At 41.6% G+C, this 17,655-nt stretch overlaps 1 protein-coding gene across 1 annotated transcript in view; it reads right to left on the reverse strand.

Moving 5' to 3' along the window:
- Positions 1 to 17,655, reverse strand: part of CLSPN (claspin) — a 29,874-nt gene that overhangs the window by 4,206 nt on the left and 8,013 nt on the right. Inside the window, exons 8-18 of the mRNA XM_004740807.3 lie at positions 16,974 to 17,548; positions 14,092 to 14,283; positions 10,641 to 10,882; positions 9,501 to 9,679; positions 9,103 to 9,167; positions 8,311 to 8,510; positions 7,829 to 7,983; positions 6,444 to 6,670; positions 5,786 to 5,897; positions 2,554 to 2,629; positions 2,202 to 2,305 (exon numbers count right to left, since the gene is read on the reverse strand). Of these exons, the coding sequence (XP_004740864.1) occupies positions 2,202 to 2,305; positions 2,554 to 2,629; positions 5,786 to 5,897; positions 6,444 to 6,670; positions 7,829 to 7,983; positions 8,311 to 8,510; positions 9,103 to 9,167; positions 9,501 to 9,679; positions 10,641 to 10,882; positions 14,092 to 14,283; positions 16,974 to 17,548 (2,127 nt within the window). The remainder of the gene's footprint in view (positions 1 to 2,201; positions 2,306 to 2,553; positions 2,630 to 5,785; positions 5,898 to 6,443; positions 6,671 to 7,828; positions 7,984 to 8,310; positions 8,511 to 9,102; positions 9,168 to 9,500; positions 9,680 to 10,640; positions 10,883 to 14,091; positions 14,284 to 16,973; positions 17,549 to 17,655) is intronic.

Genomic DNA, 17,655 nt, shown 5'->3' on the forward strand with positions numbered 1-17,655 from the left:
TGAGAAAAGCAGAACATAGAGCCACTTAAATTTTAATAATACATTTTGAAGATAAAGTCTGTCATTTAATACATACTGGATGCCAATAACTGCGCTTTCCAGGCATCACGGCATTATCTTAAGGGGAGGACTATTATTCCCTTCAGTTTACAGTTGAATGAATTGAGACCGAGAGAGTAAATAATTTACCCAAAGTCACACAGCTAGGAAGTAACAGAGCCTGGATTCAATGAGGTTCTTTAAAGCCAGAACGCCTGATCTCCTTTATACATTTGGGACATACCCGCTGGCAGGTTCAGATTATTCTGTTCTGTATTTAAGCTCACCAGTGTTGGGAGACAGGTTAGAGATGGTACGGTACAGGAACAAAATAGCCTGGGATCCCTTACAGCTATATCTTGACCCCCAAGTTAGAGGCCATGACTGAGGCTCAGAGTTACTGGTAAGTAAAACCACTATTAGTTAGTTTTTATGACCTCAGTTCCTACTGAGAACAAGTCTCCTGTCACTCTGTGTTCAAAGTCCTATCATCTATGGCCATGAGTGGCAGAAGTCTAATGGCTTTCAGAAGGCTGATTTTTATCAAAGACTTATGTTATTTTTTTTTTAAAGATTTTATTTATATATTTATTTGTCAGAGAGAGAGAAAGAGAGGGAGAACACAAGCAGGCAGAGCAGCAGGCAGAGGTAGAGAGAGAAGCAGGCTCCCTGCTGAGCAAAGAGCCTGATGTGGGACTCAATCCCAGGACCCTGGGATCATGACCTGAGCCGAAGGCAGCAGAGCTTAACCAACTGAGCCACCCAGGTGTCCCAGACTTATGTTACTTTTTTAAAGCTGAATTCCTCTAAATCTCAGGGTTCCTGGGGAATTCCTTCGAGGGCTATCAGCTGAGTTCTCTGATCTTCCCATTTACCCACTTGGAGCTGCTCAACTTTTAGCTGTCATTCTTCCTAAGATTTCATTTGGACAGAGGACTCTGCTGTTAAATAAGGTTTAAGAACAACCACAGTAGAAAAATCTATAGATTGCAAACTTGCAAGAGATAGTTAATTTTTTAAAAGATTTTATTTATTTGACAGACAGAGGTCACAAGTAAACAGAGAGGCAGACAGAGAGAGAGGGGGAAGCAGGCTCACCACTGAGCAGAGAAGCCCCAAACGGGACTCGATTCCAGGACCCCGGGACCACAACCGGAGCTGAAGGCAGAGGCTTAAGCCACTGAGCCACTCAGGTGCCCAAGAGTTAATTTGACAAGTGACAAATTAAAGCCCCAAAGTGATCTTAATAGAATGGAATGATGGGTTAGAGACAATAATATAGAGCTAGTAGGAATCAATATGATATCCTATATGTGAATTCCAAAAGTCATTCGTGTACAATATAATACTGAATACCTATTAAAATGGTCTTTATAAAACTGTCACATCACAGGAAAATGCTTATGGATATCCCAAGTGAGAAAGAAGCAAGACGCAAAAGTGAACATACAAAAAAAGAAAAAAAAAAAAAGCACAGATCTCAACTATATGAAAATATATGCATAAAAATGGTTATGGAGCAAGCTACCATCCACACATTCATTAAATATTTGAATGATGAGCACAGATAAGCTTTTATTTTTGGCTTCCTATCTTCTTTTAAATATTCTAAAATAAATGGTTTACTTTCATGAGCAGAAAAAAACAAAAAATAACCAAAAATGAACAGGAGGTCATTTGCCCAAGACCAGGATGAGGAAAACCTGAAATGACAGTAATTCATAGGAAAAAAGACCCTAGTCCTAGACAAGGAAGTTTCATCGTCTACTAAATCCTCAGGATCTACAGTGACTCTGCTCTTAGGATTGTTGGTTACTTTGTAAGGCATGTGCGCCCAGAACAAGGATGTGGTTATACTGGTACCTTCAGCTGGAGTCTGACCACACCTGAGGATAAAGAGAATATCCAGGACAAGAGGAGTCGGCAAGCAACGTTATATGAGAAATAGCTGAAGGAACTAGAGATATTTAGTATAGAACTCACTTAAAGAGTACATACCATCTTTGAACACTCAAGAGATAGCATGAGAATAGGGTTTATTTCATCTGTGTTAGCCACAAAAAGCAACAGAACCAGCAGACTTAGGTAAAACAATAGCAAGCTACAACTTAACCATTAGGAGAACTTTCTCTAGCAGTGGAAGGAATGGTCCTAACACCTACATTTGCCTTCTCAGCTTCTCAGACTGCTTCAGGAGCTCTTCCTCATCACCATCTTCATGGTCTTCCAGTGCCAGATCTTCATTATCAGAGTTACTGCGTTCGTCCTGAAAAAATGCAGAGTATCGCACATGGGGTTAGCGGAACAAAACATGTTCTGCTTAACTTTGTTCTGCCTAACTTTAGTCCTCAACTAAAACAGGATTTATAAACTTCTGCCCAAACATCTCATTCTAGGAAATGGCTTCGGATAATATGCCAAACTCAGAATTCTCAACAATTCAGACTAGGAAAAAGACAAACAGCCGCAACACCTGGAAATCGGTTAGGATTACTCTGTTCCCTTCCAACTCACCTCATCACTATCAAACTCATTATCATTTGGGACAAGCCGAAAGTCTCCAAATTCCTCCTCTTCACCTTCTTCTTCCCTAAGGTGCAAAACAAAGAAATCAATAAGTAAGTTGTTGAAAGCAAACTATAGGGATTCAGTCAACTTAGAAACTGAAAGTATTTTATTGCCACCAACAATCTCTTCAAGAAACAGGAAACAAGATGCCTTGCTTTTAAAAATTTTTTTGTTTAATTATGATAAAATACACATAAGGCGCCTCATCTCAGCTGCCCTGCCCGAGACCCCCTGAGTGCTAACCCTATTCTCCAACTCGGTCCCACTTCTGCTCCAAGAAGATGAAAGAAACTCTCATGAACCAGGAAAAACTTGCCAAACGGCAAAGCACAAGTACGCGTTGGTGGGAAAGGAACTGCTTGCTGAGAGAAGGTGGTTTATAGAATGGCTATAGCAGATGATAAAAAACTTCGGTTCTCCTTAGAGAAGTTAGGGATAAACAATTATCTCTGGTACTGAATGAATGTTCACCAAGAAGAGCAGTGACCCGCTCTAACAACCCCAAAGTTCAGGCATCACTGGCGGTGAACACTTCCACCATTCCAGGCCATGCTGAGACAAAGCAGCTGACAGAAACAATACCGGCTGTCTTAAACCAGCTTGGTGCAGACAGTCTGACTAGTTTAAGACTGGCTGAAACACTGTCCACACAACCTGTGAATGGAAAAGCCCCACTTGCTACCAGAGGGGATGATGATGATGAAGTTTTAGTTCTTGTGGAGAATTTGGATGAAGCTTCCAAGAATGAAGCAAATGGAATGGAGTCAACTTCTCAAGAAGATAAAACCTGAAGTAGTTACTAGGAGCTGCTATTTTATATTATAACAGCTTTTTAAAAATTTTGTACATGGATCTGATGAAATTTAGATCTCTAATATTTTTGAGCCCAAGCCCCTTGGACACTGAAGCTCTTTTCAGATTTTGCTTATGTACAATTCATTCTTTGGAGTGAATTAAGCTGAAGAAGTCTGGGAACAAAGTTTGAAGCAATGTTAATTTAATAAAGTTCTTTGCCTAGGACACAAACAAACAAACAAAATACATGTATCACAAGCACAACGCCCCATGCAGAGTCCAGCGTGGGATTTGATCTCAAGACCCTGAGATCATGACCCAAGCTGAAATCAGGAGTCGGGACGCTTAACTGACTGAGCCACCCAGGTGCCCCCAAACTCTCTATGCTTTAAACAACAGGTTCCCCCTCTTCCCTCCCCTCAGCTCCTGGCAACTACCCTTGTACTTTCTGTCTCTAGGAATTTGACTACTCTCAGTATCTCATGTAAGTGGAATCCTACAGCACTTGTATTTTGGGGACTGGCTTATTTCACCTAGCATAATGTCCTCAAGGTTCATTCCTGTTGTCACATGTGTCAGAATTTCCTTTCTTTTTAAGGCTGAATAATCGTGTGTGTGTCCACCACATTTTGTTTCGTCACTTGGGATGTGCCCACCTTTTGATCATCATGAGTAATGCTAGGATGAATATGGGTGTACAAACATCTGAGACCTTGTTTTTACTTCTTTTGTGAATATATTTGAAAGTGGAATTGCTGGATCATATTCTATTTTTAATTTTTTGAGACACTGCCATTCTGACTTCCACAGAAGCTTCCACATTTTACATTTCCCACCATCAGTGGATAAGGGTTCTAATTGCTCCATATCCTCGCAAACACTTATTATTTTACGGGCTTTTTTTTTCTCTTTATAATCGCCATCCTAATCGGTGTGAGGTGGTATCTTATTGTGGTTATGATTTGTATTTCCCTAATTATTAGTGTTGAACACTTCCATGTGCTTATTCTTGCCCTCCCCCCCCTTTTTTTTAAAAGATTTTTTTATTTATTTGACAGAGAGAGATTACAAGTAGGCAGAGAGGCAGGAGAGAGGAAGGGAAGCAGGCTCCCTGCCAAGCAGAGAGCCCGACGCGGGACTCGATCCCAGGACTCTGAGATCATGACCTGAGCCGAAGGCAGCGGCTTAACCCACTGAGCCACCCAGGCGCCCTGACCTCCCCCCTTTTTAAAGAGAAATGTGTTTAATGGTAAAGCTCGGCACACGTTTAGTACCAGCCATGGCCTTAAATTGAAGCAGCAGGGACAGGTAGGTGACCCCCATGAAGGCTCACATGCCAAAGAGAATGAGGAAGGCGACCATCACACAGAAGAGCCCCCTGTCCTCAGACAGGGCAAAGCCCAGAATGGTACAGAAGAGCTGCCCCTTGAGAGAAGGGTTCCTAGCACAGCCAATGATCAAAGCTGTCACTGTTCCAGAGCCAGCCCCTGAACGAGCCCCACTAACCATGGCAGCCTCAGCACCAATAAACGTGGCTGCTGTGGCAATGTCCCAGGAGACAATGCTGGTTCTGGAACTTGGTCAGGGCTCCCGTAGTGGGGAGTTGCTCTAGGAGGCTGTTTAAATGGGATCCTGGCCTACTCAAGGAGGCAGACACAGACCTGACTGGAGTCCTGGCACAACAGTAGATCAGAGCCAAAGAAATGAGCAATGCCCGGTCATCTGCACTCTCTGCCTCCCAGCTTTAGCTCTAAGTTTCTATTCTTGCCCTTTTCAGCTTTTTCCAAGATTTTATTTATTGGGGTGCCTATGTGGCTCAGTGGGTTAAGCATCTGCTTTCAGCTCAGGTCATGATCCCAGAGTCCTGGGATTGAGCCCCACATCCGGCTCCCCACTCAGCAGGGAATCTGCTTCTATTCTTCCCCCTACTTATGCCTTGTCTCTCGATTTTTCTCTTTTTCAAATAAACAAATAAATAAAATATTAAAAAAAAAAAAAAAGACTTTACTTGAGAGAGAGAGAAAGCACCAATGGGAGGAGTGGTGGAGAGAGAGGGAGAGGGAGAAGCAGACTCCCTGCTCAGGACGAAGCCCGACTCAGGGCCTGACACCAGGCTTAGTCCCAGGACCCTGAGATCACAACCTGAGCCCAAGGCGGAGGCTTAACCGACTGAGTCAAACAGGCACTCCGTATTCTTGCTTTCTTTAACCCTGTTCTCCACCAACTAAAGGAAAGTATTTTAATTTCCTTACTTTGCAAATAAGACAAATGTACTGTAAGACTCTCAGGATAAGAAGCGCCTAAGATGGTTCCTTATTGCTGACCTCATGATTTTATCTGAAGTCTGGGCCTTCCTCCATTCCCTCCAGTCACTGAGACTCACCTGTCTGTGGGAAAAGAACCTGAGCAAAGAGCAAGTGCTTCTTCCATGGGATCCCCCAAGCTGCTCTCCTTCTCCTGTTTATTTAACTCTGATGGAGCCAGAGTAGAGGCGTCTATACCACAACAAAGAAAAAGATTTGTCATCAAGAAATAACAGCTCTGTCTTCTTTCCCCAGCTCAATACAGTTCTAAGGTAAGCTTGCCAAAAAGAGCTCACCATCCATTCATTCAACAAATCCTTATTTGGTGCTTACTATGTGCCAGGCACCAGGGATATGGTAGTGAACAAAACAAAAATCCCAGCTCTCAGAGAGCTGACATTCTAGCATCGGGGAGGAAGAAACACGCAGGTGGAAATAAGTAGGCATTGATATGAAATTAACTATACACCAACTCTCTTCTAAGCTTTGCGTGCATATTAACCATAAATGAGAAATCACATGGGTTAAGTTAAGAAATCATCGAAGCTTAAGTTGACATTTTATCACGTTAAGAAAGTAAGGGCTCCAAATGTCAGGAAGCTAAGAATTCAAACCACCCACAAGAATCCGTCACAGCCCTGCCTTCTGTGAATTTCTCACCCAAGGGTAACAGGCTTCTCTTCAAGGACACTGACTAAAGATATTTACTATGGTGAGCCTGATCTCTTGGCTATTTACCCTGAGAAGTGAATTTTCCTGAACAAAGATTCAGAAGTTCTTCTAGGTTCTCTTTCTTGTCGTTCTTCCTGGGCAGAGATTTTTCAGTCTGAGATGGGAACTTTCCAGTACACAGATCCAACAGCTCATCCATGTCCGCATCCATGGCATTCTCATCCATACTGGCCAATGGCAACCCTGGCTTCAGAGCTTGGTACTGATTCCTGTGGTTTCTAACATTTAAGAACCTACAAGCACAATAAAGAATATAAGACATTCTCTAGGGGAAAAAACAAAGTAGTGAGTAAAAAATTTTGAAGAGGATTTTTTTTTAAGAAGGTGGGGGAGGGGTTAACTGAGAAGGAAAAAGAGAATCTTAGGCAGGCTTCATGCCCAGCGCAGAGCTCAAGGCAGGCTTCGAGCTCATGACCCCGATATCATGACCTGAGCCAAAATCAAGAGTCAGATGTTTAACTGAATGAGCCACCCAGGCATACTGTGGGTAAAAAAAATTGATGTTTCTTTTCTTTTTTTAAGATTTTATTTATTTATTTGTCAGAGAGAGAGAGCACAAGCAGGGGTAGCTGCAGAGAGAGGGAGAAGTACCCTCTCCGCTGAGTTAAGGAGCCCAATGTGGAAATCAATCCCAGGACCCTTGGATCATGACCTGAGCCAAAGACAGATACTTAACCAGCTGAACCACCTAGGTGTCCCCAAAATTTGATGTTTCTAAAACTAATCTTAAAAGCTGAATTCCAGGGGCACCTGGGAGGCTCAGGTCATGAGCTCAGGGTCCTAGGATCAAGCCCTGTGCCAGTGTCCCTGCTCAGCAGGGAGCTTGCTTCTCCCTCTCCCTCTGCCCCTCCTCCTGCTTGTGTTCTCTCTCATTCTCTCTCAAATAAATCAATTAAAAAAAAAAAATCTGGATCCCAAACCAGGAGACAAAGGATTCAAACTGCAGCCCTGTGATAATCTAAAGAGGGAGGGAGTTTAGTAAGAGAATAAATGCTATTAGAAAGGTAAAGGGGTAAAGGATAATTTTGGGTTTCAGACAGTGCCAGAGTAGAACTTGGTGCTATGTCCACGTAATGTGCCACAGCTCTGTCCACCCTCAATCCCACACTTCAATCCTAACACAGCAGGACAGATAATTTGATGCCCTTACAAGAGCTGTGCTTTTCAAGGAAAGCAGAGCTCGAAGGATCAGAATGCCAGCAAGGACTATTTACGTTTTATTTTCTGGAGAGCTTTTGTTCAAACTTGCAGAATGTAATACTAATGGTCTGTACACCTTCTCTTTCTCAGAAGAGAAAGCACAGATGGAGCAACAGACGCTCACTTTATTTTTAAACAAAATTAAGCAGTACCCAGTACCATTCCACCCACAGAAACATAAAACTACCTACCCATCTGCATCCAACAGTTGGCTCTGAGTGTCATCTTCTAAACAGAACTGGAAGTCTCCGGCTCCTAGGAAAAGTGTCTTGGGCTCTGGGGAGGCGTTATACAGATCCTGGGAATCCTCTATGGGAAGTGAAGGCTCAGACAGCTTTCCTGAACTCTGGCACCAAAACAAAACCAAACAAAAACAAAACATTTTATAATTGTCATTCACTGTCATGACAACAACAGAAGTTGCTATTTGCAGGATTTTATCTACTCTCAGGCAATTGCAGTTGAGGAGGACAATGCATAGCCAAGAGAAGAATAAAGAAAAAACGTCTTCAAGAAAGTAAGAACATTAGATGAGGCTTGTTTTTAATACACAAAGGGGGTGGTTTCTTTAAACTGAACATACATAATGTGGTAGGAGTTGCTTGGCTTGGACACAATTTAGCAGTGTGGGAAGTAAAAGGGGGAGGAGATTAGAAAACCATTACCATCTTACCTTAGAAGCTGAGCTGACCAAACTGGCTCGAAATAGCCCAGGGGAAGGAGATCTGAATCCTCCTGGTGTAGCGAAAAAACTGGTCCCGCGTCCTGTCTGTCTGTTGCAAGGCTGATAGGATGGAATCGTGGAGCCAATCAGCTCAAAACTACTATTGTGGCTGCTCTCCTTTGTTAGCAATGAACATGAATCATCTTCATCTAAAGAAAGAGAAATAACTTAAATGCATGGGTCCAGAAATAAGGGGGATCTGTTTAGGAAAAAGAATTGAGAATGAAACTGTCAGGTAACATTCATAGGCAAACCTCTCAAGTTATAAGTTCTAAAGCATGAAGGTGAAGGTGAATTATGGTACTAAAATAGCATTATACAATCAGGGTTTGTCACTAAGCTAAGTGACACCTGAAAGTTCCCATCTTTCTCTCACCCTGCCTAACACCTATCATCACTCTCCCTGTTATCCAATCATGTGTTCATCTTTTTATCTACATAGGACAGAAATGTTTCATGGTTCATTTAATCAACACATACTGCTAAGGACTTATTATATGTCCACAGTCACCTGAAAGGAAACTGAATATAAGCTTTCAAAAACAGAACGAAGAAAAATCTTAATTTACAAAGTCCTTTTAGAAAAATTTTCTAACTCATAAATGCTTTTCATTGCCACAGGGAAGACTGAGAAAAGTCTACTAGAGTCAAAAAAATGGAATTTTATGGAATTGTAGTCCTTAAGTACCAAAGCTAGAGGAGCTAAGAAAAATCAAGTTCTGTGTAAGAGTCATTACTTACCCAGTTTGCTAGACCTTTTGCCTGAGATTTCATCTGTTTCTGATTTTTCTTCACTAGGAAAGTAACTATAAAATAAGAAAGTAAATTGTTTGTTTCTGCTTTTTTTTTTTTTAACATCTATTTGTTTTAGAAAGAGAGAAAAAAAAAAAGAGAGCTGAGTGCACACAGATAAGGGGAGAGGCAGAGGGAGAGGAAGATAGACAGAATCCCAAGCAGACTCCCCACTGAGCCTGGAGTAAGACGCAAGTCTCCATCCCATGACCCATGAGTTCATGCCTCAGTAGAAATCAAGAGTCGGACACTTAACCGACTGAGCCACCCAGGCGCCCCATGTTTTTGCTTCTTATGAGAGGGCAAACCCAAGGGAATCTTATCTTTCACTGGAGAGAATTACTTACCCCATCTTGGAAGAGTTGTCCTTAAATAGAAGTAAGGTAGAATCGGATGACAGAGGCTTGGGGACAGACAGAAGTCCAACTGATTTCCCAATGTCACTACTGCCATCACTGTTGTCTTTATCTATTTCTTTCTCGTCTTTGGTTTCTATTTCTTCACTACCGAGAAGGAATTCTGCAATCTTCACCAATCACGCCACCCAAAAACAAAAAGAGTCAGAAAATTCAAAAGCAAATATGCTGTTGGCCAAATATATGGCTGCTTGGTTACAGGTCACATCTTAGATCTGAAAAGGTAAATCTGAAGGAAGCTCGGTCTAACCATTAGCAGTAACATAACTTTCCGACACCTCTAGAGCTCTTTTATACTTATTTTACCGTTTATCTTCCCCAAATTGCTAAAAGACTGAAAGACTGGGTTATCATTTTATTGAAGCAATAAGAGGCTAAATAATTAGCCTGAGACTGAAGGACAACTAGTGGCCTCAGACCAAAAACAGACTGTGACATGCTGCCTAGTTCGGCCTTTGCTTTCCTTCTTTCTTTTTTCCTTACCCAAGGATAAATATGAGCCAACTCTCACAATGACTGCAGAGTTCCAGCAAGGGAGCTTTTCTTTTTAATTATGTATGTATTTCCTTTGGTGGCTTTTTTCTTTTTCTCAGTACCCAAAACCCTATCATCATCTGTCTTACCTAGCCAGAAACAAGGGCAAGAGGCCCTTCTAAAAATACCCAGTGAAGAAAGAAAGAAACTCAGGAAGGTCTCAGCTTGCCTGAGAACTTATTCCAGACCTCCACCTGACCAAGGTTAAGACCGCTGTTCATCCTAAATAGAGAAAACTATGTAAACAACAAGATAAAAGCAACTATGAATACAAAGCTGTTTCCATTTTAGCCTTATGTTCAACAAGCAGACTAACAGGTAGAAGCCAAGGCTAAGGGCCCTGTGAACAGCAGGTAGTCAAAGGTGTTGAGAGAACTGAATGCACTAGGACTTCAGTACCTCTGAGCTAGTTACATCACCTCTGCCCCTAAAATCTCTTATACAATTGAACATGCTTACTCTGCTCTGATTCAAATCTGATTTTCTCTTTCTCTTATCCATCCTGACCAAGTAACAAAATTAAATAATTTTCAGAACCTCCTGATTGCCTTCTTCCTCCACTTCTTGCTCTAAATCTTCCTCTTCTTGCTCTAAATCTCTCTCTTCCTCCTCTTCTCCATCTTCCTCTGATTCGTCCGTCATTTCTTCCTCCTCTTCCTCTTCTTCAAATCCATCTTCATTATCTAACTTAAATAATGCTTGCCGCTTTTGGCGCTCCTCAAGCCTACGGAGTTTCATCGCTTCCTGTAGTTTGGCTTTCAGCACCTGAAGCTTTTCACCTGAACACAGATAAGGAGAAACACTTCAGACATGTGTTTCAGGCAACTCCAGAGACTTTAGTACTCTCGGCTTTTGTTACCTTAACAAATAAGGAGTATAAAGAACTAAAATGTAAAAGAGAACTTTCACAGTGATGTTCTACACCCTGGAATAATATACCACATAGAGATTATAAAGTTATTAAAGAGCAAAAACACGGTGGAAGAGCAGGACTCTGGCTCTGGCTCAGAAACCATGAAGGACAACACTGATAATATTAAGGAAAAAAAGAAACAACTCAAGAGTAAAATGGGCAGGGGTGCCGGGGTGGCTAAGTGGATTAAAGCCTCTGCCTTCTTCTCCGGTGATGATCCCAGGGTCCTGGGATTGAGCCCTGCATCGGGCTCTCTGCTCAGCAGAGAGCATGCTTCCTCCTCTCTCTCTGCCTGCTTCTCTGCCTACTTGTGATCTCTGTCAAATAAATAAATAAAATCTTAAAAAAAAAAAAAAAGAGTAAAATGGGCAAAGGGTATATTCAAAGAAAAAAATGAACATATGTGGTTAATAAACAAAAGTAATGCTTAACCTCATTTCTTTTTTTTAAAGACGTGGGACTTGAACTCACAACCCCAAGACCAAGAGTTGTATGCTCCATCACCTGAGGCAGTGAGGCGCTCCATCACCTGAGGCAGTGAGGCACCCCTCCCCTCATTTCTAATTAAAGTGATACAAATCAAAATAATTTGTCAAAATAACAAATCAAAATAATTTGTCAAAATAACTTGACATATTGGCAAAAATTAGAAGGTTTGATAATATCTCTTATTAACAAGAGGATACAGGAACTCTTACACACTGTGACTCCGTGTGTAAATTGGTACAACTATATTTTTTTTAAGATTTTATTTTTATTTATTTGACACATAGAGAGAGATCACAAGTAGGCAGAGAGGCAGGCTGAGGGAGAGGGGGAAGCAGGCTCCCCACTGAGCAGAGAGCCCAACTCAGGACTTGATCCCAGGACCCTGAGATCATGAACCAAGCCGAAGGCAGAGGCCTAACCCACTGAGCCACCCAGGCACCCTAAAGAGAGAGAAAGCACTACAAGTGGGAGTAGCAGAGGGGAGGTAGAAACAGACTCCTGGTTAAGCAGAGAGTGAGACATGGGACTCGATCCCAGGACCCTGAGATCATGACCTGAGGCAAAGGCAGATGCTTAACTGACTAAGCCACCCAGGTGCCCTTGGTACAACTATTTTGAAGGACAATGGGATGATACATATCAAAATTTGACTCAATAATTCCACGGAGTAAGGAATTCTGCATCCAGGTACACCAATATACACCTGATAATGGAGTTCAACACTGTATAAAATGCCAAGAACTAGAATAAACAAGATATTCATTAAAGGAGTATAGTTAAATCATGTTATAGTTGCACAATAGAATATTATGCAGCTGTTAAAAAATACTTTAAAAGCGGGTGCCTGGGTGGCTCAGTGGGTTAAAGCCTCTGCCTTCAGCTCAGGTCATGATCCCAGGGTACTGAGATAGAGCCCTACATCGGGCTCCCTATTCACAGGAAGCCTGCTTCTCCTTCTCCCATTCTTGTTTTAACATTGTTAAAACAAAAAAGCAGATAAGAAATCAGAATGCAGGGGCACCAGGGTGGCTCAGTCGTTAAGGGTCTGCCTTCGGCTCTGGTCATGATCCCAGTATCCTGGGATCAAGCCCTGCATCGGGCTCTCTGCTCAGCTAGAAGCTTCCCCGCCTCTCTCTGCCTGCCTCCCTGCCTACTTGTAATCTCTGTCAAATAAATAAATAAATAAATCTGGGAAGAAAAAAAAAAAACTTCAAAAGCAATAAAATGTGTATTTGAGCTCTGAAGTTACAAGGTCTGGATTAGGCTGCTGGTTCTACTACTCACAGGCTGTGTAAACTTGAGCAAGTGGCTTAAATGCTTTGTATATCAGTTTCTTCATATATAAAATAAAGACATGATGTATTTACAGTAAAGTACCTAAAGCAGTGCCTGGCATAGAGTAAGTATCCAATGACTGTCTGTCTCTTTCTCTCACACACACAATGGTATACATATACATTATGAATTTTCTTCCTAGAACACACAAAAAACTGTGAACAGCTACCTTTCGGAAGAATAACTTTGCATTTCATACATTTTCCTCAGTGTCTTAATTTTTTTCTTTGTGTCATATTAATTGTATTTTCAAAGTAGAAGTGGGGACTACAAACATTGTTAAAACAAAAAAGCAGATAAGAAATAAGAATGCAGGGGCACCGGGGTAGTTCAGTCAGTCGTTAAGGGTCTGCCTTCGGCTCTGGTCATGATCCCAGTGTCCTGGGATCAAGCCCTGCATCAGGCTCCCTGTTCACGGGAAACCTGCTTCTCCCTTTCCCACTCCCCCTGCTTGTGTTCCAGCTCTCCCTTTCTCTCTCGCTACATCAAATAAATTTTTAAAATCTTAAAAAAAAATTTAAAAAAAAATATCCGAATGCATGGTCTGATCATCCTATTGTTTCTAAAAACATATACATGGAAAGAGAGATTAAAAGGATACACAATAGGGATGCTTGGGTGGCTCAGGCGGTTAAGGGATGGACTCTTGATTTCAGTTGAGTTCATGAACTCAGGGTTGTGAGATCAAGCCCTGGGCTCAGGAGGATGTCTGCTTGAGATTCTCTCTCCCAATCTCTCTTTCTCTGCCCCTCCCCCAACTCATGCTCATACTCTCTCTACAATAAACAAATTAAAAAATAAAGGATACAATATAGTTATAAGTGTCTCTGATAGAGGATCATAGAAGCTTTGTCTTTATTCTTTGTGTTTTCTACATGAATATTTATAGTTTTTTAAATTAATATATTAGTTTTTAAAGTTTTTTACTTAAGTAATCCCTATACACTGTGGGGACTCAAACTCACAACCCCAAGATCAAGAGTTTCATGTTCTTCTGACTGAGCCAGCCAGGCATTTCTACTTATTGTTTTTTATAAGACAAAGACAATTGGAAATAAAGTCATCCTACCCACCCCACACATCTAAGCAATGCTACATGAGAATCATGCCATAGGTACTGCTATCCAATCTCCAAAGTGTCCAAGGAAAGAGATTCTAGAACTTTTCATGACAGGGTCTTCAGTCGCCATAAATACCTGCCCGAGTACAAAGCGTAAGGAATCAAATGAACAAAAACATGAACTCAAATACCTGGCTTTGTGTGGCCTGCTCCATCCAGCTTCTCAGTGGCCAAAGTCACAGGTACCACATCTGCCTTCAGCTCTTCCTTTCCATCAGTATCCATGCCTTTCACTATGATGTTCACATTCACCTTCTGACCAGCCCTGGGCTTGACCACTGGGTTAGCATGCTTCCAGAAACGCTGTTTCAAGGCTTCCAGTTCTAGATCCAAACACCAACAAGTATGTCAGTTTGCCATGCTTAAATTCTTTCCTTTAAGATTCCAGTTCTGTTTAAGTTCAAAAAGTTGCCCCGGGGGGAAAAAAATACCTAAAGACACCAATCACTGCTTTGCTACTAACACCTATGTCAAATTCATACCCATATAACTTAACCCAAACTAATAAAATGTTGCAATTGTTCTTCCCCAGTATACTTCACAAATCATTTTACAGTAGAAATTTATAACTGAAGTTTCTAGATGTAAACAATTCTTTCTTTTCCTCATTTTTAAAATTTAAATTCAGTTAATTAACATATATTAGTAGTTTCAGATAAATGTAGGCAATTCTTTTTTTTTTTTAAAGATTTTATTTGACAGACTGAGATCACAAGTAGGCAGTGAGGTGGGCAGAGAGAGAGGGAAGCAGGCTCCCTGCTGAGCAGAGAGCCCGATTCAGGGCTTGATCCCAGGACCCTGAGATTATGACCTGAGCCGAAAGCAGAGGCTTAACCCACTGAGCCACCCAGGTGCCCAAATGTAGGCAATTCTTAAAAAAAAAAGTACTGAACTGGTAGAAACTGCACCACAATTATCAGTCATTCAGTGGCTTAGTTTTTCATAGATTCCAGCCTCTTTTTAAAAATTTACCTAGGGGCGCCCGGGTGGCTCAGTGGGTTAAAGCCTCTGCCTTCGGCTCAGGTCATGGTCCCAGGGTTCTGGGATCGAGCCCCGCATCAGGCTCTCTGCTCAGCAGGGACCCTGCTTCCTCCTCTCTCTCTCTGCCTGCTTCTCGGCCTACTTGTAATCTCTATCAAATAAATAAATAAAATCTTAAAAAAAAATCATTAAAAAAAAATTTACCTATTCTGAACATTTCACTATTAATTAGCAATCTTATTAAATACGGAAAACATCAATTAAAAAGGGGAGAGAAATGATAATTCATCCAGTTAGTGATGTAACTCAGCAGCAGGACTGGAAAAGTCTGTTGGTGAAACTGTTGTACTAGTAAGATCAATATCATCCGGAAGGAAATCCTATTTACATGTGGTCTTTATACCACACACCCAACTAGTATACAAAGGGGAATATATATGCTGGGAGCAGTTAGTTCAGTGGTCCAATGACAATAGGATCTCTCTCCACTTCCCCATTGCTATAATAGCTCAGAATTTCTTTTTCCTTTCTCCTTCAGCTAGCTGTGACCTGGCATCATCACCTTCTGCCTCTGTTTAAGATCTCACACCACAGTGGGCTGCTTTAAGAGAGCTGACAGTTATAAAAAGATTCCTTTGGGATTAAGGTTTGTTAGATATTTTCACGTGCCTTCTCTTCCATCTAAAATGTCCAGAACACTCCAAGTTTGATTCTTTTTCTAAAATGCACCTGAGGACACCTGGGTGGCTCAGTCATTAAGCATCTGCCTTCAGCTCAGGTCATGATCCCAGGGTCCTGGGATCGAGTCCCACATTAAGCTCCCTGCTCAGCGGGAAGCCTGCTTCTCCCTCTCCCACTCCCCCTGCTTGTGTCCCCCTGCTTGTGTCCCTCTCTCACTGTGTTTCTCTCAAATAGATAAATAGAATCTTTTAAAAAATTAAAAAATGAATGATAAACAAAGGTCTAACCACCTTTTGGAAGAAACCAATCCTTCCTCTAAAGTGTCAGAGCACTTTATGCTAAGTGTTTCCTTCAGCAAAGACTACTTTTCCCTTTCCCTCATATAAATTTTTCCAATCATCAGTGACACACGTTCATTCTAGATGTCACTTTCCACCTTCTCTCTTGCGTTATTACTGTTATTTGCATACTTATCTCCCCTACAAGAGTGTAAGTAGCTTAAATGTACGATAAATTTTAGATTGCTCTTGGTGTGCCCTACAGAACCTTGCATGTCGTGGATAGTTTAATATTTGTTAAATGAGCGGAGAAAGAAAAGAAATTCAGTTTGCAGACAATTTACTGAACCAAATGTTTTTCTTTATAGTGAAAAAATGAATAATGCTGGGGGTGCCTCTGTGGCTCAGTCGGTTAAGTGTCTGCCTTCTGCTCAGGTCAAGATCCCAGAGTCCTGGGAACGAGCCCCACATTGGGCTCCCCGCTCAGCGGCAAGCCTGCTTCTCCCTCTCCTACTCTCCCTATTTGTATTCCCTCTCTTGCTATGTGTGTCTCTCTCTGTCAAATAAATTAAAAAGATCTTTTAAAAAAATGAATAATGCTTTTTTGGATGTCATACCATAATACAACAGTGACGTACCTCTTTTGTATACTAACCTATCAACAGGCTTCCATTTTTTTTTTTTAAGATTTTATTTATTTATTTGACAGAGATCGTGAGAGCAGGAACACAAACAGGTGGAGTGGGAGAGGGAGAAGCAGGCTTCCCACCAAGCAGGGGAGTCCAATGTGAGCCTCGTTCCCAGGACTCTGGGATCTTGATCTGAGAGGAAGGCAGACGCTAAACGACTAAGCCACCCAGGCACCCCAACAGGTTTCCATTTTAAACAAGGTTTAAACACTCTGATGCCCTGCCAAATTTATCTAAATAAATTTTTACCCATATCTGGTATGTCTGTAGAATACAATCACGTGTGGTTATGGGTTCCTCCTTGTTCCCTATCCTCCATAGTAGCAAATAATAGAAAGTTGCAAATAAATTACTCTAGAGGCTCCCCCCAATTCAAAGAATTACCTCTGTTGGTCTCAGGTTCTTCAAGTATCACAAAGGAATCTTCATCAGCACCCAGTCGAGGTTTAACGGAAACATCTACCCCCAGTTGCTTAAGTCTATCCAGAGTGAACCTCCTCACTTTTTCAGGTGGCACAATTATTGATTTGGTTTGCTGCCCAGGCTCCTCCACCTTCTCATCTGCCTCTCCGGTTTTCTTCAGGATTTCCTCTTCCACCAGAGCATGAGGTTCAGGTGCCACAAGCCCTCTGGCTTGACAATCCTTGTCCTCATTCCTGAGGAAGCTGGATTCCTGTGGTGCCACAGAGCTGTCCTCAGGTGAAGGTCTATTGTCACTCTGCTTCTGTTTCTCCTGAATTTCTTGCTCTTCACTTCCTATCAAATCCTTACTGCAAGACTCATCTGATCCAGTAGTCATCTGGGGTTCCTTTGAAACTGCAGGGAGGGCATGAATTTCCATTTCATATCCTACACCTGTTGTCTGCTCAGAATCTTTGCTATGGTGGTCATTACTCTTCTCACTTGTATTTGCAGTGTCTGTGGTTTCTTTGGGATGGCTTGACTGATACTTAGATGACCTAGAGAAGGGAAAATGAGCTGAAGTTGAAAACTATCCTATGTGTGAAACTCTCATAATAATATCAATTAAATTGGTTTTAGGAGTGAGTAATCTGAACTTTTAAAA

This window comes from Mustela putorius, unplaced genomic scaffold (genome assembly GCF_011764305.1).
Source record: "Mustela putorius furo isolate JIRA1106 unplaced genomic scaffold, ASM1176430v1.1 tig00003853_pilon_pilon_pilon, whole genome shotgun sequence".
Classification (NCBI taxonomy): domain Eukaryota; kingdom Metazoa; phylum Chordata; class Mammalia; order Carnivora; family Mustelidae; genus Mustela; species Mustela putorius.